The sequence below is a fragment of the Mustela lutreola genome, chromosome 4 (assembly GCF_030435805.1).
Source record: "Mustela lutreola isolate mMusLut2 chromosome 4, mMusLut2.pri, whole genome shotgun sequence".
NCBI lineage: Eukaryota > Metazoa > Chordata > Mammalia > Carnivora > Mustelidae > Mustela > Mustela lutreola.
The window spans coordinates 13,828,306-13,853,374 of record NC_081293.1 but is presented as its reverse complement, the minus strand read 5'-3'; the positions used below and the strand labels follow the sequence as shown (position 1 = coordinate 13,853,374).

Sequence of the window (25,069 nt, the reverse complement as noted above, 5' to 3'; positions counted from 1 at the left end):
CTACTTCCCCACACCACAGGGAAGACCAAGCTCAGCCCCACAGATCTGCAACGCAAACACACCATCCCGGGGAGAGAGGGAGTTCAGGGCTCTCTGTAGTTACCTGGGGGGTCCACCTGCAGTGCCCGTGTGGCCCGGGCCATCTCAGGTCTACTTTCCAGATTTTAGGGACTTCTTGGGACCAGTTTGATTGGGCTTTATTTTTGTTTTATTGTATATATGGCAACAGTGGGGCAGTGTGGTGATGAAAATACCCCAGGCTCACATTCAGTTCATAAGCATAAAGCTCAGAAGAAATTCAGTCTGGTTGGAAGCAGGGGAAAGGCACTGAGCTAACGGGGTTCCCGTCCAGCCAACTTCCAGTCAAGGTGACCTGGAACAAGGAGTTTCTGTAGAGGCCACTTTCAGGCAAGAGGCTTCAGCAGTGGAAACCCGACCAAGGCACAAGGGCCCACAGCGACCAGCGAGCTGAATGCACACAGGCTCGTTAAGCGACCCACCATCTCGTAACAGCCACAGGCCCTGACTGACCAGTTACAACCAAGCCCAGTTCCTAAATCGCATTGCATCCCTCCTCGCTCTGTCTAGAACCGTGGAACCCGGAATCCCAGGACCCGGAGATCATGACCTGAGCCAGAGCACACACTAACTGACTCAGCCACCCAGGTTGCTTTTGTGTTTTTACTCTGAGGATAGTCTAGTTTTATAACCAGTTACAGAGACAAAGCTTTCCCTGTTGTAGTCATTTGCAGTAAGACCTTGGTTTCCTGAGTTGATGTGCCATGAAATGAGGTTAAAGGAATGTCGCAGGAGTTGTGAGACTCTTTAGCGAGGGGGACACCCACGTATTTATTTACTCAGGTCTGAGTATGATTTGGGTCTGAAAGTGGAGAGACACGCAGGTCCCAGGCTTTGAGAGCAGAGTGTGTTCCCTGGAAGGAAGACCTGGAGGGGAGAGGCGTCTGCGCCCTGAGAGGACGCCCTGGGTGGACCCGGGTGTCTCTGGGAGTGGGGGGACGACAGAGCCATCCCTGACAGGGCAGCCATGGGTGCAGGAGCTCAGAAGAGGGCACAGGCAGGTCCGTTCCAGAACCTTGAGCCCTCCCGTCTAAGCACGTGCAGAGTGGGAAGGCGCTCTGGGCAGCAGCCGGAGCCATGCTGGGCAGAGGGCCCCGTGGTGGCCACAGTAGTCTGCGTGGACTGCCTCACGGGTACCACGGACCGCACGGTTCAACAACAGAAACTCATTCTCTCCCGGTTCTGGAGGCTACAGGTGCAACCAAGGTAGTGCCGGCTCGGTTCCTCGGAAGGGCTGTGCAGAGACAATCTGCTCATGCTTCCCTCCTTCGGGCAGTTGCTGGCACTCTGCGTGCTTCCTGGCCGGCAGAAACTGTGCCCTAATGTCTGTGTGTTCACACAGCGCTCTTCCTGTGTGTCCGCGTCTTTCTGTCTAGATATCCCCTTTTTGTAGGGAGAGCAGTCCTATTGGATTAGGACTCACCCTAATTCCCTCATGTATCGTTGTCAAGATCCTATTTCCATATAAGGTCAAATTCTGAGGTCTTGGGGGTTAGGACACCCAACATATCTTTTGGTGAGAGACACAGTTCAACCCACAACCTCACATACCCAACCTCGGGGTCTGTTAAATTCTGACCCCTGTCCACCGGATATCCCCAAGTTACTCCCTTTGCATACAGCCCAAATTATACAATTGATGTACAAGTTCCTTGGTGTGCTTTTTCTTCTTCTTAGCGCCTTTGATCGTTTGTAATTGTGTATTTACTTGCAGGGGATCCGTGCTGGGGCCCCAGGGGGCCGGCCATCCCTGAGAGCAGGGAAGTAGCCTGTTCTGTTCACTGTTGTGCCCTCAAGGCTGGAAGAGCCTCCAGCACTTGAAGCCACACACCAAGGAGCCTAAGTGAGGGACGGAACACACCAAACAGCCCCCCCCCCTCCAGGATCGAAGCTGGAAGGAGGCTGGAAGGAGACCTGGAGGGGAGATGCATTGGCCTAGAGAGAGGTGAGACCAGCCAGCTGCTGCAGGACGAGAACAGGGGGAGTGAGGGGAGGGGACAGACAGAAGAGGTGCTGAAGGAGAGAAGCAGACCGTTTTCAACAGACCTTAGGGGGTAGGAGGAGAGCCCAGCCGTCCCCTTCCCTGGGCAGCTGCCGTAGCAGCTGGAGGGCTCCTCCAGGCCCTGACCCTGGTGCCTGCCAACATGTGAATAATAAACATCCCTTCCCACAGGTGTTGGCCTTCCCTGCCTTCCCAGGACAGACGGCTGGCAGAACGTTAGACCTCAGGACCTCAGGCCCGCAGAGAGGAGAGGGGGGCTGCCTTGTTCTGTCTTGGGCCACCCTCCCAAGGAGACCAGTCAGGCTCTGGGATGCATGGGAGCACCCAGCAGGGTCAGCCCTCGGCCACTGGTGACTGTGAAGCGGTGCCCAGCCCTCCTTTGAGGGCAGCTTGGTGCAGAGACAATGTCCCTAAATTGAGAAATAAGTGCCAATATTGTCCAACCAATGGCACAGAAGGGAGGGAGCCTAGGAAGAAATACTCTAACCTCTCCTCTTACCCTCTGATCTCCCTATAGTGCCTCCAGTTGGCTCAAGCCAACTGGAAGGCCAAAGTCATGTAGCCTAAGGAGGGAGTCCACTGAGCAGGGCACAGAGCAGGGAGGAAACGGCAGGAAAGATCTGGAAGTTATCCAGCTCAACAACCCAATGAGTCATCAGCTTCCAATGTCCCTTTCTTTCACCCAGAAAATGTTTGTTGATTACCCCAAATCTACCACATACCATGCTAGGCTCTAGAGACAGAAATGCCTATAGAGAACTTGACCCTGTCATCAAGGCAAGATCTAAACAAATAATCATGGAAATAAAATTACCAACTGGGATTTGTTCTATGAAAGAAAAAATAAGGACAGTGATAGAGGTCCAGAAAGGTTCTGGTTCTGCTTTGGACATCGAAGAAGGCATCTTTGAGGGTATGACATTGAAGGGGAGTCCTGAGGTTAAAGAGAGAGGGTCATGTGTTTCAGGAAGAAACAGAGTAGGCGAAGACCCAGAGATGGACACTTTCAAGAGAGATGGCGCATGACTGACGTGTGCGGAGCTCAGTGGGCAACTCTCAAGGTAAGGAAGGAAAGGGGAGCGAGGTCCAGGTGCCTGAAGGATCCTGGTAAGAGGTTCAGGTGTTCTCAAAAGTAATGGGTAACCACAGGGGTGCCGTATCATGGGTCTTGGGCTTCCATCCAGCCTAATGTCACTCCAGGCTCCTCACTGGGGTCCTTCATGAACCTTGGACCTCACCTCCTCTCTCCGCTGCTGGATACCGCCAGGGGCAACGTTAGGCTTTGGGGTCACTCTGAGGCACAGGCATCCCTGTCAGGTTTCATCATCACTTTACCCTTTCCAGAAACTTCTCTGAAGCCTACTCAAGATACGGAAGTTCAGTCCTTAGCTTCCCTCAGCTCACCATTGAGTTCTCAGAAGGGAGTGTCACCCCCCCCCCCAAAAAAAGAAGCCATTTTCTACACTCGAAACCCTCAGGAAATGGCTGGCAACGTCAGTGTTTCTGGGATTGGTCCAAGGGCAGGACTGGAACATGGAATAATTAGAACTCTCACCCAACTGCCTATGGCATTCTGTGAGCAACAGTCACTTCAGGAGAGCGTCTGGCAGCATCTTCTAGAGCTAAGTATAGACATGCCACAGGACCGGGCGGTTCTACTTCTGGGTATAAGCCTGAGAGAAATGACTGTATGTGTCTACCTAAAAACCGGATCCAGACTAGAACGTTCCTAGCAACATTGTTCCACATAGTCCCACACTAGAAAGAACCCACAAGTCCACCAATGAAAGAATGGATAACCCAACTGTGATATATTCACGCAGAAATAAATTAATATGACACAGTAACAGAAAGCTAATAAAAAGTAATTAAAAGTAATAAAGTAACCCGTTACAGTGACTAGCCAATTACCTCACACATGTAACAACATGGCTGGGTCTCAAAAACAGGTTGTGGGAAAGAAGCAAGACGTAGGGCACACACACAGTATAATTCCATTTATAAGCAAGTCTAGAACAGAGTGAACTAATCCATGGTTATAAAAATCAAAGCACAGGTGTGGGCTTGATGCTAAAAAATCATGATGGGGGAAAAAAAGATCATGAGAGAAACATCTGGCTGCTGGAAACATCTTTTATGTTGACCTGGGACGTTAGCAGAGGAGTACACAGCTGTCAAGGCTCATTACGCTGTACTTTAAACTTAAGATCTATGCACTGTGGTATATCTAAACTATACGTCAATTTGAAGAAAAATGGCAGGGCGGCACCTGGCTGTTCACCCAGGCCCTCCTCTCAGCCTTGAAAGGAAGTGACCTTCTTATCTCTAGGTCAAGGTACAGCTCAGAAAGGGTCTTAAAATAGACCCTGTTTGTTTCCAAACAAAGCCGGAGTGGAGCCTGTTCGTTTTCCTCTTTTGAGCATCTGGGTCGTACTGCCGAGCTGGCAGAATGTGTTGCTGTGTGTCTGTGTCATGTGTTCCTGATAACCTACGTTCCAAGCACGCAGGTGCACAGCCCTATGGAGCCCTCCCTTCCGCCCATCTTGGGAGTCCAAAGGGGAGGCCTGCGTATAAAAGCCACAGCCAATTGGCCGGGCTGGGAGACGACGCCCTGGTGTTGCCCAGTAAGTCACAGCCCGGATCCTGGGGGGGCTGGGGCTGCCAGAGGGACGCGGCCCAGAAGGCGAGGGGAGTCACTGTGGGGGGGAGACCCAGAAACCGGGGCCCTCAGAGCAGGGCCACCCAATGCCATGTGAGGCCTCAGACTCAGGGGACGCCCAGGGGGAGCCCCAGGGGGAGCCCCAGGGGAAGCCCCAGAGGGCCCAGGCACTGGACTTCGGTTCCACACACCCTGTGCTCCCGGGCCTCCTGCCCTCTCTGGGCTGAGCAACCGCCAGCCTCGTTCCTGTGCCCAGGGGTGTCTGTGTGTCTGTTTTCCTCCACGTAGATGCTGCCTTCCTGGACCATCGGCCTTCTCCTGCTGGCCACAGTCAGAGGTGAGGATGCTGTTACCGTCCCTCAGGGGACAAAGGACGGTGTCTGGGTTGGCCTTTGGGTGAGGCCGCCGGAGACACTATCATCGGGATTACCGCCACCAAGAACAACAGCATTACATTATTTCAAGAAAAACCGAACTGCTATCATTCAAGGAGGGTTGCCTCTGTGGCAATGTTCTTGTCACATATAATCCCGGGTAATCCTCCTGCTCTGTCCTGTTCCTCCTGCAGAGGCTCTGGGGCGGTGAGGGGGGTGGGAGAGGTGGCAGCTGTTGGGGCAAGGGGAGGGGGAGGCGGTCTGGGCAGGCCCCCCACATCCTCAGTCCGTCCAGTAGCCAAGCGCGTGTCTGCAGACTAATGTCACAGAGCTGACATGGTGGGACAGGCCTGCCAAGTGAGCCCACGCTCCCGCCCACGGCCCCCACTCCTTTCCCTCACAGGGTCTCTGTCTCCCCAGCACCTGGCCTCTGTCCAGATTCAGATACAGAAGCCAAGGTCTACTTGTCCTCAAACAGAAGTAACCTCCCTTGCCGCCACAGCCCCCTGGGACCTCCAGACTGCCTACTGCCCATCACCCCACCTCACAGAGGTCTACCCCAGGTGCCCTCTGGGGGCTCTCTCCCTCTCTCCCTCACTTCCTCCCATCACGCAGAACCCCTCCCTGCCTGGCTGGGCCCCCCAGACCCTGCTGGAGAGTGCTTCCCACAACTGCAGACATGGTCTCCTCCGGTCCCTAACTGGGCCTTCCTTCTGCACCTAGACTCCTCCCCCTGGTGTCCCTGGCTTGTCCCTAGCCGCTCCAGGTCTTCCTACCCATCCCAGCCCTGTAACGAGACCTGGCTCCCGACAGCAGAGTCTGGGATGGGTGCGGATGCATCTCAGGTCTTTCTGGGCCCTCTGGTCCCCTTTGCTGGCCTGCTGCCACCTCCTGCCCCAAACCTGGGCAGCCCCCAAAAGTCCCTCCCTTTCTTTCTCTGCTTTGGGGCTTCCCCCTTGCCTAGCCTCTGGCCTTCCACCCTCCTGAGCTCTAGGACCCCCCACCATGCCTCAAACTCACTTTTTCCAAACCAGGCTCAGACGTCACCTCCTACCCCCATCTCCTCACTTTTGCCTTAATTTCCACTATTGTCAGAGGTTAGACTGCCTCTGACCGTCCCAGGTGCCCTGTCCCTGCACTGCCCCACTCCACACCCCTGCCTCTCCCAGGCTTTCCCTCCTCTGAGCCCCCTACACGAGATTCCACAAAACTCCTTCATGAAGCAGGGCTGCCACCATTCACCAGCTCGATGCCCTCCAGCACTTCCCCACTTTCCCCCAACAGTCCAGGTGTCCTAACCAGGCCCCCGAGCCCCTGCATTTGGCACCTGAAGCAAGAGCTATTTTAGTCCCTCCTTCCCTGTTGGATTTCCTCTCTCTCAGGGCAGGGTTTGAACCTGATCTCCTCAACACCTAGCTTTATTCCCAATTAAACTTCGCAGGTTCGGATCCGGGCTCCACCGCTGCCCCTCCCCCTGTGCCTTGGTTTCCTCATCTGTAAAATGGGAGCAATAATACAAATTCCTTACTCATGGGGCTGTTTTGAGTCTTTAGTGGGATAATACTGTTAAATTGCTAGATGGTCTCTGAAGCCCAGCAAACAAGTATTAACCGTCACCAGTTTTGAATTATCGGCCAACATTTGGCCCCACCAGTTTAGGAGCTGAGGAAGCCTAAGACAGAGACCCACTGCAATCCTCCGGATTTGATTATGTCCCCCTCTCTCCCGCCCCCTGTGACAATTGCTAGTGGAAATGCGCATCTTGTAGGCACAGAAAGGACCAGCATTTACGGTTAAGCCCTCATCAGTTGTGCGGGTTGGAGCCCTACTACACACCGTGTGATGCAGCAAGAAATCATACCCGTTCTTAGAAAATTCACCTTTTAAGGTGAATTATAATCTGAAATAGCAGAGCATAATTGGGGGCAAAAGTGTGTGTAAAAGGATGACATGGAGCTATATGAATAGGACCAATGCCCACGCATGCCTACAGCTGGCTTTGGCTGGTGGTGGTTATAATGCAGAAGTCAAGGGGAATCAGGAAGCACCGAGCCACAGATTTCACACTTCGGATAATTACCTGATGTTTGATGCACAGAAGTCCAAGACCATCTGGGAGTTTCCTGGGTAGTTTTAAGGTAGTTTTAAGGTAGTTTTCCTGAAGTAGTTTTAAGGCGGAAGGGTCCCAGGAATTCTCAGTGATTCCCTGACTGGCCAGAGAATAAGGGTTACATAGCATTAAACATGCTATTCCCACACCCCATCCTAGGGAGTGAGGGGCATCAGAGTCTCTGAGGGAGGGTCTGTGATTGTGTAGACGCAACAGGTATAGTCACTCCCAGTCCCCAGGTGATTCCCATCATCACGGAAGTTTGGGGAACAATGGCCAGCAAAGGTGAAGACCAGCGTTGGCCAGAGCCAGCCCTGGGCTCACCCTGAAGAATCCTCTTGTGTAGCTGAGAACACAGGGCTTCTTTCCAGAACCTCACAAGGGCCCTGTTTGTTGCTCTTCCTGCCCCAGGAAAGGAGATCTGTTATGGACATCTTGGCTGCTTTCCCGATGAAAAGCCATGGTGCGGGACCCTTCAGCGGCCTTTAAAGTTATTTCCCTGGGATCCCAAGGACATTGACACCCGCTTTCTCCTGTACACAAATGAAAATCCGAACAACTTCCAAGTAAGAGTGGGCGTGGAAACACTGCGTGGTGGGTGTACTGGGTTGCCTCCACTGGAGCCTTCACGTGGTTGTCCAAGAAAAAAATGCACAGCCTTGGAATGTTCCAGATGAGGCTTCCTCACCATTGGTAGACCTAGAGCCAACTTAGCTCTCAGGATTACAGACCACTATGCATAAATAATAAAATCTATGGACGCCCAACCCAGAAACTAATATCCACACACACTCGTGCACAGACCTGCAGAAGCTTCCCAGCAGCAGCCTGCTCCCGGGGAAGTATGTGTGGCTTTTATGTTCGAGAAGCCCAGGCCTGGCATTCCCGGAGAGGGTCTGTCTTTTTCCTGCACCAGGCTGGGCAGGGAGAGAAGCCCTCAGTGGAGTAGAGTGGGGAACAGTAAATCCTTCTCGAGGAGCTAGAGGACAGATGGAAAGAGGTAATACATAGCCACAAAAGACAAAAGGTAGGGACCCCTGGGGCACCCTTCAGTTCCCAGAAGGCCTGTTAGGTGGAAGCAGGACAGGCTTCCTACAGGTGGTCAGAAGTGACCAGGAGGGACATGCTCAGGATCCACGTAGCTCCCCGCTCTCCCTGAGAGAGTTCAGAGAGCTGGTGTCTATCTATAGGTCCGTGAGGTCGCCCACTGTGGGGTTCTAGGGGACCAATGCCCTGCTCCCAGCTGGGAATCTGCTTGGACATGGCCACGGTGCTGTTTTTACTTTGTGATCCTTCTTCAGACATTTGCTTAGCACTTTTTTTGTTATTAAACCAGCTGATCACGGCCACTGATCTAGCCACTGTCGAGGCTTCCAACTTCCAACTGGACCGCAAGACACGCTTTATCATCCACGGCTTCATAGACAAGGGGGAAGAGAACTGGCTGTTGAACATGTGCAAGGTAGGGGCCCCCACCACCCTGCACCTAGCCACTCCAGACGGAGATCAGCACCCAGATGCAATCCCCACAGCCCCAGCGTTCCTGAAGTTGGGAAAGGAAATAGGGAAAGAACCCTCCTTTGCAAAAGCCACCAAGGAAAGCCCGGGTTCCCCGGGTATCCATTGTCAAGTTCTCCCAACACAACAACTTCTGGCCAATCAGCTCCTCTCGAGGCTGAAAGGAACCAGGGTCCAGTCAGAAAGTCCCAGACAGGAAAGCAACTTGAATCTGCGTATAGAGCTTTGCTATCCAATAGAACATTCTTCGCTGTTGGGAATGTTCTATATCTGCACTGTCCAAATCAGGAGCCGGGGTCAGGCTAGAACACCCAGAGTACTGTTGGGTACATAACAGCTGCACTACCCAGGGCTTGGACTATCTACGATAGGGGTCCATGAACTTTTCCTGTAGAGAACCAGGTAGCAGACACTTTACCATTTGTGTTCAATTTGGGTCATAGTGTTTCAACTCAACTCTGCTTCAGCTCAGAAACAGAGGTAAACAGTTAAGTAAATAAATGGGCATGGCTCATTCCAATAAAACTTTATTGGTAAAAGCAGTGGATGTGGCCCTACTGTAATAGTCTAACCCCTGATGTAGGAAGTGATCTTTTTGATCTGGCTGTGTCACTAAGTATCTGTGAGACCTTAGACAAGTCATTTAATCCATTCCGGGCCTCAGTTTCCACATCTGTTAAGTGGCGATAAACACACCCAATCAATAGTGACGTGGCAGAAGTTTGGACATGTGCAAGGAAATATTAGAGCTCTGGCACAGCTCTGTGCTTGACGGGTGTGGATGCCTATCTCTGGAGTGTACAATTTGTCGTTGTTGGTAAATCGGTCTCTCCCTCTTGCTTGTCATCCCCAGAATATGTTTAAAGTGGAGAAGGTAAACTGCATCTCTGTGGACTGGAAACGAGGGGCAAAGACCAAATATACCCAAGCTGTCCACAACATTCGCGTGGTGGGAGCAGAGATAGCTTTCTTCATACAAAGTCTATCGGTAAAACCCTGCCTGGGCCACATCCTGTGGGGAGCGGGGAGAGAGGGCCCCCTCTCCCCCGAACACCACCTTCCCCCTAAGAGGCAGCCTAAAGACCCCTGGGGCTGGGGCTGGGCTTAAAAGCCCAAGCAGGACCTTTTCTAAGGTGCAGGTGTCCCTTTTCTCCCTCCTGGATTGTCCTGAAGACTCCTACTTATGGGGCTGGAGGCGAGCTAAACTCTTTGAGCCTCAGTTTCTCCTTCTGGAAGAAAGCCTTCCCTGTAGGCTTTTCTGGGAATTCCAGAGCACGCTGGGACACCAGATGAGGCTTCATTCTCAGACAGCCCAGGCGGGAAGGCCCCTTACAGCCTTCTGGAAGGTCTATTCTGGAGAATCCCAGAGCCGGGCCCACTACCCGCCCTTTCCCCGACAGACCCGACCCCCTCCAGGGTCCAGGGGAGGTGGCCCCGCAGCGGCGGGGGTGTGGGTGGCAGCAGGCGGCCCACGTCTGGTCCCCGCCGGGGTCGCCTGCAGTTGACTCCGTGGCCGCTGGTCAGCACTGTTGCCCCGCGCACGAGCCGGCCCGCGGGCCATGCAGACTTTGGGGTCAGGTCGTGCAGTCCCTGCCGGCGTGCTAGAGGTGTCCCCTCCGGAATTTGCAGCCCGCGCCCCGCGCCCCGCTCGTGCGCGCATCCCCGCCCTCCGGCGGGACCTGACGCGCCATCCGTCCGCAGACGGTGCTGGGCTACAGCCCCGAGAACGTGCACCTCATCGGCCACAGCCTGGGCGCGCACGCGGCGGCCGAGGCGGGCAGGAGGCTGGGCGGCCACGCGGGCAGGATCACAGGTGCGCGGCGCGCGGCCCCGACCGGGTTCGGGAGGGGGCGGTGGGGGACTGGGGTGGGGGCCGGGGGTACGGTGGGGGCGGAGTGGGCGAGAGGCGAGCGCGGCGCACGCGGGAGCCCGGGCAGAGCGCCCTGGCAGGCCCAGCGGGAGCAGGCTGTAGGGGCTGCCCCCGCCAGACTCCAAAAGTCCCTGTCCATGATTTCATTAGGGAATACTTGACTGAGAATTTAAAACTTCAGGGTTATTGTTGCAAGAGTAATATAATAATAATAATAACAATAATAACAACAACAACAACTGATTTTTTAAAATTAGTGCGTCAGTTCCACAAATACGAATGCTGGGCCACGCACAGGCAGAGAGTGAGAAGTGGTCACCTGAAACCTGCTCCATGGGAAGTGCTCAGTAAATGCTGAATAAATGAATGAGTCACTTGGCAAAATGAGCGCACAGGAGGCAGACACAGATTATTCATTTTGTGCAGGCGAATCAGCACGTGGCTTTGGCAAACAGTTCAATGCACCCTGAAATGGGTGTCTCCTTTGCTCAGGGCCCTGTGCTGGGGTCTGGTGAGGGGTGGGGGCATTATAGTTCATGTTACTGTAGAAGCTTTCCGTTTGCAAAGTCCTTTCTCTTTCATCTTTTCATGGGAGTTTTACAATAACCCTGTAAGAAGAGAGTGGTTGTTATTCCACCTTCCAGACAAGGAAACTGAGGGTCAGAAGGGACAGGTGTTTGACCTTGAGCAGAAAACCAGGGCTAAATACAGGTCCCTGAGTCCTGTGGTGCCTGGAACCCTGTGGGTTCCACCCTCTGCCTCTCTTCAAAGACGAATCAGCCACAGCCCGTTTCGGGAGACCCACAGTCTGGTCCAGGAGGCAGACAGTTAAGTAGGCAAGTAAATTCAGAGCGAAATTAATTAAACACAAAATAACCCTATACCCTGTGGGTGGCATGCACTGAGAAAGGAGAGGCTAAGTTTTCCCTGAGGGGGTGGTGTTTGAGCCGTCTTGGAGAGAACAGATTGATTAGGGGAGGATGTGGGGAAGTGAACAGCAGGCTGGGGAACGCAGAAGCAGCCACAGAGGACAGTGTGGGGACTGGGGACTGGGGATTGGGTGGAGCCGGGAGAGGCCCGGGAGCTTGCAGTCTTGGAGAGCTGTGGCCACATAGGAACGGGTGAGGGTAAAAAGGACAAAGGACATGAGGGGGCAAGGGGACCCCCTAGGTCGTGCTCGGAGTCAGGCACTGGGGACTTCTGGATGTTCGTTGACAGTCAGTGACCCCACTTTTAGCCTTTCTGTCTCAAGTCCTCTCTCCTAAGCAGACTAGGAGCTACAGACTCAATTCCCCAAATCACGGCTGCTGGGCTCTGGGACTCCTGGCCTAGGAATTCCCATAGATTTTGTGGGTAGACGGTTTAGAGCCTGTATTGTGTTAGAATGCGGTCTGACTACCCCGCTCCCCGATTTCAGGACTGGACCCTGCACAGCCATGCTTCCAGGGCACGCCTGAGGAGGTTCGGCTGGACCCGTCTGATGCCATGTTTGTGGATGTGATCCATACGGATTCTGCTCCGATCATCCCCTTCCTAGGTGAGTTCCTCCCTGCACCTCCTGGTGACCAGCTGAGACAGATGGAGTGGGTCCAGGTGTACCCCACATGCATACCTCCAGGGTGATATTCAAAAAGGCCAACCACAGGAAGACCTCGGGCCCCAGCCCCAGATAGACAGTCAGGACAGCGCCCGTGGGATCGGCCTGCCAGCCCAGGTGAGCCTGAAACACTTCTACAGCCTGGAAGGGCCTCACCAGTCTTCAAAACTTTAGTCCTTTCTGATCTACCAATATCCAGAGGGACAGTTAAATTTCTTCTTGATGTTTGACCTGTATTTGCAAAATACAAATGTTAATTTTTGAATTTTTTTTTAACTTCTTTTGTCAAAGCTATGGTTATCGTTTGTTTTTTTGGAGATGATATATATCCTTTTATCTGGTTCTTCTAAAGAAATGTTCTTTTTTCATGATTTTCTTGTACAACCACTCATGAAAACTGCCAATGAAAGTATTTTTTAATGAAAATTATATCACTCATTGAATACTTACCATATGCTTCTTTGAGTATTGTGTACACATTAGCTCATTAATCAGAACAACCCTAAAACGTAGGTATTACTATTACGATTTCATCGCCAAGGGACAAAGGCCTCACAAGGTCAAGTAATTGCCGAACATGACAGTGAAGTCTATAAGTAGAATAGGCTGTGATCCCAAGTCTGAATGCCTCAAAAACCAAAACTCCTACCATTGCTCTGGGCTCTCAATATAGCGATCTAATGGAATATGATCTCAGTAGAACAAAAGAACATCAAAGTCAAAATTATTAAATGAATTACAGGAAGAAAAGCTGCACCAGCCCTGATATGCAGCTCCTGGTACATAGTGGTATCAGGGCCTGACGGTACTGCTTAGGGTCTCCCCGGACAGACAGACAGACACACACATACATACAAATACACCTGTGTGCAAGCACGCCCGGAGCCCAGCTTCCCCCTCTTCTCTCTTCCTGTGTGCTCTCCTCCCTTCTTTTCTTGCCAAATGCCCATTTCTGAGCACTTTCTGCAGAGTCACAGACAGCATGGCTAGGCCGAGGAGAGAATTGGCCAAGAAGGTTCTCGCTGTGGCTGGAAGGAGCCAACACTGTCTGTGGCCACACCCTAATGTTGGGGCCGCTCACCTCCCTGCTCCCCTCTGCTTCTAATATTTCAGGTTTTGGAATGAGCCAAAAGGTGGGCCATCTGGACTTCTATCCAAATGGAGGAAAGCAAATGCCTGGGTGTCAGAAAAACAGTCTTTCGACCATTGTTGACATAGACGGCCTGTGGGAAGGTATGTAAGTAGAGAAGCAAGACAGCTGCCATCCACTTGGGGAGAAACAGGGTGTGCTCGGTGCCGGGCATTTCCACGGCCATGTCCTGAGGTCTTTACTCTGATCAGTCCCATTTTACAGACAAGGAAACGGGGTCAGTACAGGTATAAAACTTGCCCAAGGGTCCCCTAGATTTAAGCCCAACTTCTGGCTGCAGAGCCCCAACCTCTTGTGCCATCTGGCACCATCTTACCCTTGGCCAGATGCCGAGGCAGGAGGGGACCAGTTCACCGGCAAAGACCCAGCTCCGGCCTTGGCCTTCTGTCCTCCATGCCTGTTTCTTAAAGGACTGCTTGCTGGGTGTAAGCAAAGATCTGAGGGCCTTAGACTTTCTTGCCATTTACTGTGCCCGGGTTCCAGGTACAGAAAAGAGCTGAGCTGGTGGCAAGACAAAGTCCGGGGACGTGCTCTGCGGGTTTGGGGAGAGCATGCTGGGAGAACGAGGCCTGGGCTCTAGGGGATGAGCCTTGTGTGACCTGTGTTCATCTGAGAGGACGGGCTCAGTGCCCCTAATAGGAGGTGAGCTAAAGCATCATCTGTGTTCACCGCCCTTGTTCTGACCTTCGGCTATTCCTGTGGCCCAGCCCTGAGATCCGCTTCACTGTCCTCCCTGAGAGTGGAGGCTTTGAGTCTGTGATCATTTCATTTTAGGATTTATTTGTCCGAGCTGGGAGTTCCCTGAAGCCAGGGACTGTGTCAAGGGCCCCCCAGACCCACCGGGGTGTGGCCCAAAGCAAGCACCCAGTGCAGTCCTTTATACAAGGCTCAGTGACCTTTGATGGCATTTTTATATTCTGTATGTTGATGTTAAAGAGCAAGGTTGCTAAAGCGACAGGAGCTTTAACCCCCTCCGGGCTCCGCGCCAGTGACCCCGTGGAGGATGCAGCTGCTGAGCTCCCTGGGAGGCCCTGCCAGAGGCACAGGAAGGCCTGCCCCCTCCCAGAAGTGCTGAGCAGGCCAGCCAGAATGGGAGCCCAGGTTTAATTAAAAAGACAAGTTAGAGTGAAGAAGCCCATGAACACGGGAGTGTGTGTGATCCCGTGCAGCTCCGAGTGACCGAGAGGAACGGTGAAAGCCACTTGCTCCGTGGGCTGGGATCCCAGGGCTGCAGTTCCGGATGAAAGAAACAATTCAGGATGAATCAGGTTCTGTTGTTGGTGATGAGCCTTGTAGAGGAGCACAAGGAACCAGCTTCTGCAGGAAGTTTCTGGACTGGGGACAGGGCGGGGGTGGGTAGCATATGGAGCCCAAGGTGGTCGGGGGGCTGATCCTACCGCTGCTTCCCAGATGCAAAGGGAATGTGCCTTTCTCCCTGGGTAGTGGATGAAGCCACCAGACCCCCTGCCCCGATCCCCAAGGGACCCCCCAGCTACCTCTGCTGTTGCCGGGGATTACCTCGTAGGAAGTTTTGCAGCCAGTAGCTGGAGAAGTGAAAAAACCATTTTCCAAACAAGAGGACTTTGGTCTAAAGAAAAAAAATGGCACATAAAACGCAGTGACAGAGTGCCCAGAGGCCACAGCGATTATACTGGCCACTGTTTCTGCCTTGTGCCTGGAATAGGAGGAAAGAAGGAGTTCTCAGCCTGGGGCCGAAGGCACAGGGAAGCCTGCTTCCCTCAGAAGCGGCTGTGTCCAGCTCGTGAACTGAGGCCCAGCCTGCAGGCAGATTGGCAGCCCCCGGCAGTAAGTGACTGGCCTTCCCAGTGACTGTTTAGAGGTGGGAAGGCACGGCTATCATTTGAGCACGGAAAGATTTTCACGGAAAAGTCAAGATGCTGGCTTCTCGTGAAAAATCAGAACAAGTAATCTGGGCCTTTACCATGAAACGACTGACTGGACCGTGTAGGATCCCCTTAAAGGCAATTGAGCAATTATTACCCTATCTCTCTCTCTGTATAACATTTCTCACTGCCCCTGCATGGCCCGCTGCCCTCATCATTCCTTTACATTACTTGCCCAGCCCCCAGGATTGCACACATGTGCTCCTTAGCACTGGCCACTCCCCAACACCTGCTGGCCCTTGAGTAGCAGCTTCCCCAACACCTGCAGCTTCCCAGCAAATGGACACAGTGGACGGAGAGGAGAGACATCTGGTCAACCCCTCCTACTAAACAACCCCCTTGACTGACAGGTCAGTCATAGACCTTTCAGACTGCGCCCTCACACCCGTCTGTGCATTGTGGAGGGAATTCCTCGCTCGGTCCGAATGGTTCAGCCTTTAAAAGTGAAATGCCTCTGGTGAGCTCCCATGGCCTTTGCTTCCTCAGGAACCCGAGACTTTGTGGCTTGCAATCACCTGAGAAGCTACAAGTATTACTCCAGCAGCATCCTCAATCCTGATGGCTTCCTAGGCTACCCGTGTGCCTCCTACAATGAGTTTCAGGAGGTAGGTCACACCAGTCGGGGGAAGATGTCGGTGGCCCTGTAGGTGATGGGGGTTTTGTTCCTGTGGCTTGGCAGAGAGCACAGCTGTAACCTCATGACTAATGGGAGGAGGGACCACACGTCGGAGCCTTCCAGAGACTTCTCCCAGAAGCAGGGTGGGCAGGAGGGGACATGACTGCTGGGCCTTCCCTCCATGCCAACTTTTTATTCTGGAAGATTCCCAATCTGCACAAGAGTCGAAACAAGAACACATGAGTATCTTTCTACCCATCACCTACAGGCACCAACTGTTGACACTTAAATGCGTGCCTATGTGTAGTTTTCTTCTAAATTATGTGAAAGCAAACTGAAGACTTCACTCATAAATACATTCATCTCCTGAGAACAATATCACCCTCCTATAGAACAATGTCCAAGAAATTTAGCATTGATACACTACTATTTTCTAATATGTCGTCCGTATTCAGACTTCTCCAGATATCCGATGTCCTCTAGAGCTCTGTCTTTCTTTTTCTTCCTTCCATTCTCCCTCCTTCCCTACCTGTCTTCCTCCCTCCCTCTCTTCCCTGCCTCTCTCCCTCCCTACGCTTCTTCCCTTCTTTTTCTTGCATTGCCTCTTTTTAAGTCTCCTTTAATCTTTCTCTCTCTCTCTTATTTGAGAGAAAGAGAGAGAGCGCGCATGAGTAGGCAAGGAGGGAACAGAGGGAGAGAGAATCTTAAGCAGGCTCCAGGCCCAGCGCAGAGCCCAGCGTGGAGCTCGATCTCACGACCCTGAGCTTATGCCCTGAGCTAAAACCAAGAGTCAGACGCTCAACCAGCTGAGCCAGCCAGATCCCCTTTTTTGGGCTCCTTTAATCCAGAACAGCTCTACATCTTTCACTGGTCTTCCAAGACATTGACAGTTGTGAGGATTCCAGACCAAGTGTTCAATAGAATAACCACAGTCTAAACTTGTCTGGTTATTTCTTCATGATTCACTGGGTGTTGTCGAGTCCTCAGTGTATGCAACCAGACACATTGACATTCATTTAGTGGCACTCTGTCTCATTATTTGATGACTTACAGTTTGATTACTTAAGATTTTAAAAATCTGCCAGATTTCTCCATTGCACAGGTTCGATTACCACCAAGGTGACAGTGCAGTGTCCACAACAACAAACCAGTATGAAAGGTTGAGCTTCTTACCTGAACCAGTTGGTACTTTGGGGATGCAAACATTTGAAGTTTCAAAATATTTTTTCTCAAAAGTAAACATAAAAATATATTTATGTGCACACGTTTTCCTTCCAAAGTTGATTTTGACTGTAACGTTCTTGGGTTAAGGTCAAAAGGACATCATGTTCCATCCCCAGGGTCCAAGAGTAGTCATTGCATAGTCCTGCTCGTTATTATGGGGGTGTGGATAATAATATACACATCCTCCAGCATTTGTTTTGTGCTTTCCAAATTGCAAAATAGCCGTGCATACCATGGAAGATGGATTTGGTGAGAGCAAAGAACAGAAAACCAGTGACACTGTAGCCTGAAATGTTAGTCTGATCTGAACAGAGCAAACCACCTCCTCCAGCGCCCACTAATGAGCTAGTGTTTGAGGAATGCCACCAAGGGATCAGTTAGATAATTCACATTAAAGTGAAGATGGTCACAGACCTTCTCTTCCTCTGCTCTTTTGAAAGAACTTATTGGTCCCATTTACTCCTCCTGGAAGATGTCTTGCATTTCCCTTCCAGACTTGAACATTATTGCTCCTTGGAGATGGCTTGTCTACCCAACTATACTCCAGGTTCTCTGGGTACTTGTTTGGGTACACAACGGGGCTTCATACAGTTCTGTGCATGACTCTGAGGATAAGTGCATGGATGTCAGTGGAGGGGTGGAAGAATGGATGGGTGGATGGTTGAATGGGTGGTTGGGGGATCGAGGGGTACATGGGTAGATAAATAGGAGGATGGATGGGAAGATGAATTACTTGATAGGTTGAGTCAGCCAAAGCCCACCACTAATAATCAAATTATGTTTTTTCACCAGAGTAGCTGTTTCCCTTGTCCAACTGGAGGATGCCCCCAAATGGGGCACTACGCTGACCGGTTTCAGGGGAAAACCAGTGCCGTGGGGCAAACCTTTTTCCTGAACACAGGAGACAGTGGTAACTTTACTCGTAAGTTTCCATTTTACTCATTTAAAAACTCTTGCAAATAATTTGGAAGGTGTACCAGCCTAATTAGTCAGGACAGAAACAACTCCAACCAGCTTAGCTGTAATAGAAGGGCATTATTTAACCAATAAGCCTGATCAACGGAGTGAAGTGCAGTGATTGGCACAGGCTGGTCACATGTTCATCCACCCCGGAAGCCAGAAGGGTGAATCCATCAACAGAAGAACAGGGTCATGTGGGGCAAAATCCCTGTGAGTCAAGACATGGCCGTGATCATCTGTCATTCTAGTCTCCCTGCACAATCACGCATGCATACACACACCCACACATATACACACATTGTGTTTGTGTTGTTTTGCCCAGCTTCTCACCAAAAAAGTACAAGATAGTAACATCATCAACATTCATTTGTCATAAGTAATAATACATGGTGGCTGAATAGAAGAGCATTATTTTTCAAGGGAGTTTTAAATTTAAAAAATTATATAGCACTTTTCCCGTGTAGTATCTCCTGTAATCCTCACAATACTTATGATAGAGGACAACAGGTGGGCAGTCTGTAACGTCTCCTGTGCATATTCCTTCAACCCAGACATTCCATTTCTCAGACATATCTTGGGACAACGCTTGCCAAGAAGGTGTGCTCAAGGATATTCACTGCAGCATTGTTTTTAACACCAAAAGTTTGCAAGGAGAAACCTAGATGTCCACCAATTGGGTAGACAACCAGCTACTCTGTGAACTGTTAAAAGCAAGGAGATAGCTCTATGTACTGAAGAGAGAAATCCTCTCTAGTAAGCGAAAAGGCAAATGGGCAAAAAAACATGTATCAATACAACAAATGCAAACGAAGTGTATCACTCAGGGTCCCAACAGGAGAGAAAACTCAGTGACATAGTTCAAATGAAGAAACTTTATTGAAGTGTCTACTTTAAGAGGTGTGGTCGGGGTTAAAGGATTAATCAAGGGATGTGGAGGAGCCCAGCATCGGGTGGTTGTGGGGCTCCTGGAGTGGCACGCTTCCCAGAGGGGAAGTTACCACCAGACATCCGGTACCAGAGCCAGGAGGTAGCAGGGGAGCATGAGACATGGGTTCCCCCCTCCCTTTTCTCCTGCCTTCCCATCTCCTGTGTAAGTCTCTTATCAGCTGAACTCAACTGAACGCCAGTAGTGAGATCCCTGGAGAGGGTGGCCTTCCAGAACACAGGGTCGGGTAGAGAAGGGTGGCAGATCAGTCTGGGGAGGGGATGGGCGGAGACAGAGAATATAGCACATGCTCTTTGTGGAAGGGAAAAGAAGCTTGGATGTTCTTTCATAAACTTAATCTGTGGACGTGTGAATGTTCAGAGAGAGCTCTAGATTAGGGTTTCTCTACCTTGGCACTATTGACATTTCAGGCTGGGGATGCAGAGCTAGGAGCGAGAATCCTTCCATAGGATGATTTTTTTTTTTTTTCCCCAACAAGATGAGTTCATTGAACTGATTATATGTCTTCGGACAGGTTGGAGATACAGGGTATCCGTCACCCTGGCTGGAAAAAAGAAAACGAGTGGGTACATCAGGATTGCTTTGTATGGAAGTAACAGAAACTCAAAACAATATGAAATTTTCAAGTAAGTTTGACAGTAACGTGAAATGGTCAGATTTTTCATCATTGAGTATTCATAAGAGATTGGGCATAAAATGCTTTCTAAATCTGGCCATCTATTAGAGAGAACCATTGAATCCTAGAATGTCAGAGATGGAGGAAAATCTTGGCATCTGACCCAGTGATCCCATTTTGCAGATGAGAAGAGCGAGGCCCAGAGGGGGACTTCACTACTTAAGATCAGATATGTGCTAACTTCTTTTGGAAGGTCAGTCATGGCTTTCCAACTTTGGTTTTATGGTATCAAATTCTCTTCCAGTAAGGTACATTTATGTGGCAATTACCCCCAACATCTGTACTCTCCACCCCCCTACACAAGCGTACCTACCTTCTTGCTCTGGTGGTAGCCTCAGCCCCTAGCTTTTGCTGGGCAGATGAAGTGCTTGGTAAATATGTGTTTGATGAATGCATGAGTGGGCTGTGAAATTATATTGTGTTTTTTTATACTAACTTTTCCATAATACTTTTCATGTTAAGTTGAAGCTTTTTGACAACTTTCTATGCCCCAAATGAAATCCTAACAGAAGATCTCTGCTGAGCCCCATACATCTTTAAACATAAGACGTTACATTAATTAGTCTTATAGTATAATTATAAGGTTAATATGCCTCCTCAAATATTTGATTTCCCCTGAGGACAAATTAAGACAGTAGAAATCTAGAGTCCTATCCTTTTTAACAGATGTGTGCTTCACAAATATATTAGTGTTTTAGCAGCTCCTGGATGCCCATGAAGTCGTTCAAAGTATTTGCAGAAACCAACAGCAGCCATTGTTATCATCCTATGTATCCATACATCCAGCTGAGACAACATTCTATGTCTGTGCTTTCAGAGGCTCCCTAAAACCACATGCAAATCATACGCGTGACATTGATATGGACCTCAATGTTGGAAAAATCCAGAAGGTTAAGTTCCTCTGGAATAACCATGTGATAAATCTTTTCCGGACCAAGCTGGGGGCTTCGCAAATCACCGTGCAAAGTGGTGAAAATGGGACTGAGTGCGTATCTCTTATTCTACCTACATCTTAGTGTCTATATTAACCTACCAATCTAGCTACACATCCATCCACCCATCTATCCATCCATCCAGTCACCCGCCTGCCCATCTGGGTGACAGTCTGCCCAGCCGTTCGTTGCTCCCTTTCTGTCCATCTGCTGAACCGCTTACCCATCCATTCATCCATGAGCCATCTAGCCAGTCTTCTGGCCATCCAGCCATTACCTACCCCACTATTCATCTCAACTCTTCATGCAGCCTTCTGATTCACTTTGAAAGATCAAATATCATTTCCCTTACCCAAATGGAGCAAGGCATCAGCAAGTTATAAGGCATAGATTTGAGAAATAGGCGAACGTGAGACTGTTTGACCTTGAACAATGAGATAAATGCGTAGGCAGAACTTGTAGGAAATCTCGAAGTTCATTCCAGTTGGGGAGCTGTTATTAATGTAAACCAGTTTGTTTGGGGACTGTGGTATGAAAAGGATAGAAACTGGGTTAGGATCTCCCTCACAGGGGCATTCTCTTCTCCTTCAAGGGAACAGAATCTTACTTGGTCAGGGCCGGAAGAGGATATAACTGTATTTAAAATACTGAAGGAAGAAGGCCACCTTCAAGATCATCATAAAATAACAGGCTGTTAAGGTCTGAAGGAAACTTAGGTATCCCCTCTCAGCTGCTCTCATTTTAAGATGAGGAAAGCCAGATACGGAGAGTCATGCAGCTTGTCTAGGGCCACACAAGGAAGCTGGAGGAAAGACGACTAGACCTCAAAATGTGTTCAAAAACACACACCAAGACCTTGCTCAGCTGCATCATTTAACTGCGCTGGAGGTCAGCCATACTAATCCCGATTCCTCTGAGTGTTGCTGGAAGGATCAGATGTCACCTTCCTCTGTACACTCAAGAGCAGAGCACAAGCATTAGCGCAGCCCAGACTTGGACACAGGTCTTCTGACAGCCAGCCCCTGCCTTGGGGCCCTTCTACACCCAGACGTGGAGCTGAGAATCAGTCAGGGCTGGTGGTGGGTACATTGCAGAATAGTCTGGATCTCAGAGTCATGAGGTGGCAGTTGGATGGAGTCACTCTTTTCAAGTACAGTAGAGCCCATACCTGATATACTGCAAGTACCAAAGTCAGCCCCTCACATAAGGGGTCCCCCATCAAGGAGCTACATTCTGAAGCCGAGCCCCGAGGAAGGCTGGGTGGTCAGCCAAATTCTCTAGCCAGAGATACCACCAGGGCAGGAAGAGGCCAGGTGTACCCTGCATCTCATGTCTGGGTACCAGCCCCAATCCAGTCCCAACCAGGCTTCACTGCTCAGGAGTGACAACCCTTCCCAGTCTTTTTTTTTAAAGCATCTTTATTGAGAGCTCATTCCCGTACCATACAATTCAACCCATGTAAAGCATGCCATTCAGGGACTTCCAGCATATTCACTGAGTTTACCATCATCTTCGCAATTGTAGAACATTTCCTTACCCCAAAAGGAAACCTCACACCCATTAGCCATCACCCGCTCATCTCCCTATCCCTTTGCGCAGGCCTAGGCAACCCTAGTCTATTTTCTGTCTCTAGATTTTCCTGCTCTGGACATTCCAGACACAAGAAATCATATAAGATACAGTCCTTCGAGTCTGCCTTCTTTCACAGCACAGTGTCTGCAAGGCTCCTCCGTGTGCAGCCTGTATCAGTCTGGTTTAGTCGTTCCTTTTTATTGCCAAATAAGATCATCTAGATGGACCACAGTTTATTTATCCATTCATCAGTTGGCGGATGTTTGGGTGGTTTCCACTTTGGGGCTTTTATGAATACTGTCGCTTGTATCCAAGTCTCCCTGTGGACATACATTTTCATTTATTTTGCATATATAGAAGCAGAATCACTAGGTCATAGGAGAACTTGAGGTTTTCCTTCTAGAAGAACTGCCAGACTGCCTTTCCAGAGTGGCTTCCACATTTTATGTTTCCAGAAGCAGTGTATGAAGAACATTCATGATCTTGACTCTATAGGGAAAGTCTCCTGCGGGCAGGGTAGGGCACCCTTGGGGACACAGTGTCAGGCCTACAAGTGCAGGCCTACCAGAGCATCAAAGACTCTCTTGGTTTTGGGGAAAAAAAAAATCCTTGGCCTGACTCAGCTGATTCATTCTCAGCTCATTAAGAAGCCACAGGAGAAGAGGACATTCTTTGAGGGGTTTTGCTTATGGAGAATCATCTGGACTCTGTTCAGTGTCAAAAAGCCCTTGGGTCTGAGGGATCAGAGTCCCGGGGACTGGTTAACTGCTCCCCTGAGGTCCCATTTCCATGTGTCAATGAGTCTCATGCTCAAAATATTTTCCTCCACAGGTACAATTTCTGTAGCAGTGAGACGGTCCAAGAAGATGTTTTACAATCTCTTTACCCTTGTTAAAAAATGTGGTCCTCTCTCTTGTGTCTTAGCTGTAATAAATTTTTTAATGCCCTCCGTTGGACGTTCAGGTGTTAATTTGACATTCTCCGTGTTCTGGGGTCACATTTCAGAAACGATTTGTGGGACTGAGGCCACGTTTGACCAGAGGTAACACCTGAAATCTGCCACCAGCCCTCCCCTGCCACCATCTCTCTCTCTCAGGGCACATTGTGGGGCCTGTTAGTATTTTGTTTCCTTAGACAAGGAATGTCTCTCCTATCTGATAAGGTCATCCTTGCTCCCATGTGTTGCCCACCCAGCTTTTATCATGTTAGGGGAGGGGCGCCTGGGTGGCTCAGTGGGTTAAAGCCTTTGCCTTCAGCTCAGGTCATGATCCCAGGGTCCTGGGATCGAACCCCACATCGGGCTCTCTGCTCAGCAGGGAGCCTACTTCCCCCTCTCTCTCTACCTGCCTCTTGGCCTGCTTATGATCTCTGTCTGTCAAATAAATAAATAAATAAATCTTAACATGTTAGGGGAAGAAGTGACCCTATGTCAAAACAGCCTCCAGCAGAGCTAACTCAGTGCAATCATTATTTATTTATTTATTTATTTAAGATTTTATTTGTTTATTTGACAGAGAAAGACACTGCAAGAGAGGGAACAGAAGCATGGGGAGTTGGAGAGGGAAAAGCAGGCTTCCTGCCAAGCAGAGAACCCGATGTGGGGCTTGATACCAGGACCCTGGGATCATGACCTGAGCCAAAGGCAGAGGCTTAACACCTGAGCCACCCAGGCGCCCTAGAGCAATCATTAGTTAGATTAAAGCCTGCCCATGGCATGAGGTAAGAGGGGCTTAAAAAAAATTAATACGTACATGTGGCCCAGAGCGCAGAAGATCCAGAAGAGTATTCTTATACAAGGTATGTCGCTGTCTGCGCTCACCTGCCAAGTCTATGGTTCCTTTCCCCAGAGACAACCAGTTTGTTTGTTTGTTTGTTTGTTTTCCCGGAAATATTCAACACATACACACATGTGGCCATCTCACACAGTCAGCTCCAGCCCCAGTCCCAGCCCCACATTTTTTATTTCAGACCAAGGGTAGGACACAATAGGTACCATTCACTTTGCTTTTTGCACTCTCAATAAACCGGCTATCATTCTCTCATGATACGGAGAGAGGCTCTTCATTCTTTTTACAGCTTCATCGTTTGCACCGAGGAACGTGTGGGGGCAGGTGTCTACGCTAATGGACCTAGAAGTGTTTTCCAGCACTTCCGCATTAGGAATATTCATGCAACTACTATCTTTTATGATGCTTTTACATCGTAAAAATTGGTCCAGTAAATGTCGAGGCTAGATTTCCTTTGGTCGGGATTCGCAAGTTGCCCTCTGTGGCCAACATACCAACCAACACTCCAGCCAACACCACGGGGCGCTCACCCAGACCGATTTGCAGGCCTTGTAGGCCAAGAAAGCCAAATACTGGTAATTTCACTCGGCCCCTGCCGACCGGAGAGCACTTCGCACCCTTCCGCGCATGGGCAATTGTCTAACCAGTTTTGAACTCGGTAGACTGAAATGCTGTTCCATAAACTGTAATTTGTGTTTGTTTTCCTAGGAATGAGGGTGAACATCTTTTCCGTGTTTAATGGCCTTTGTCTGTCTTTCTCTGTACATTGTCCAAGTTGTTTGCCAATTCTAGGCATTTTTTCTTCTCATTTTTACTTTATTTATTTTTATTATTATTTTTTAAGATTTTATTTATTTATTTGAGGGAGAGAGCGAGCGAGACAACATAAGCTGGGGAAGAGGCAGAGGGAGATTGAGCCCCGCATGGGGCTCCGCGCTCAGCACAGAGTCTGCTGTCCATCTCCCTCGGCTCCTCCCACTGTGCTCTCTCGCACTCTCCATCTCTCTCGCTCTCTCTCTGGAATGAATAAAATAAAATCTTTAAAAAAATTTTTTAATTTAAAAAAATAAATGGGGCACCTGGGTGGCTCAGTG

At 50.1% G+C, this 25,069-nt stretch overlaps 1 protein-coding gene across 1 annotated transcript; it reads left to right on the top strand.

The window, feature by feature from the left end:
- The first annotated feature begins 4,635 nt into the window (after positions 1-4,635).
- Positions 4,636-23,137, top strand: LOC131830651 (pancreatic lipase-related protein 2-like). Its single transcript, XM_059173080.1, has 13 exons — positions 4,636-4,704; positions 5,028-5,076; positions 7,635-7,789; positions 8,560-8,685; positions 9,595-9,729; positions 10,443-10,554; positions 12,029-12,148; positions 13,322-13,441; positions 15,749-15,867; positions 17,895-18,024; positions 19,523-19,634; positions 20,502-20,669; positions 23,020-23,137. Exons 2-13 carry the CDS (start codon positions 5,028-5,030, stop codon positions 23,081-23,083), a joined length of 1,410 nt encoding a protein of 469 aa, XP_059029063.1. The 5' UTR covers positions 4,636-4,704; the 3' UTR covers positions 23,084-23,137.
- Positions 23,138-25,069: the final 1,932 nt, after the last annotated feature.

Bases quoted from the DNA above. Each gene is read 5' to 3' on its own strand.
- LOC131830651 (XM_059173080.1), top strand. From the start codon at position 5,028: ATGCTGCCTTCCTGGACCATCGGCCTTCTCCTGCTGGCCACAGTCAGA. The intron at 9,730-10,442 runs GTAAAACCCTGC...ATCCGTCCGCAG, and splicing joins TCTTCATACAAAGTCTATCG to ACGGTGCTGGGCTACAGCCC. The intron at 10,555-12,028 runs GTGCGCGGCGCG...CCCCGATTTCAG, and splicing joins CCACGCGGGCAGGATCACAG to GACTGGACCCTGCACAGCCA.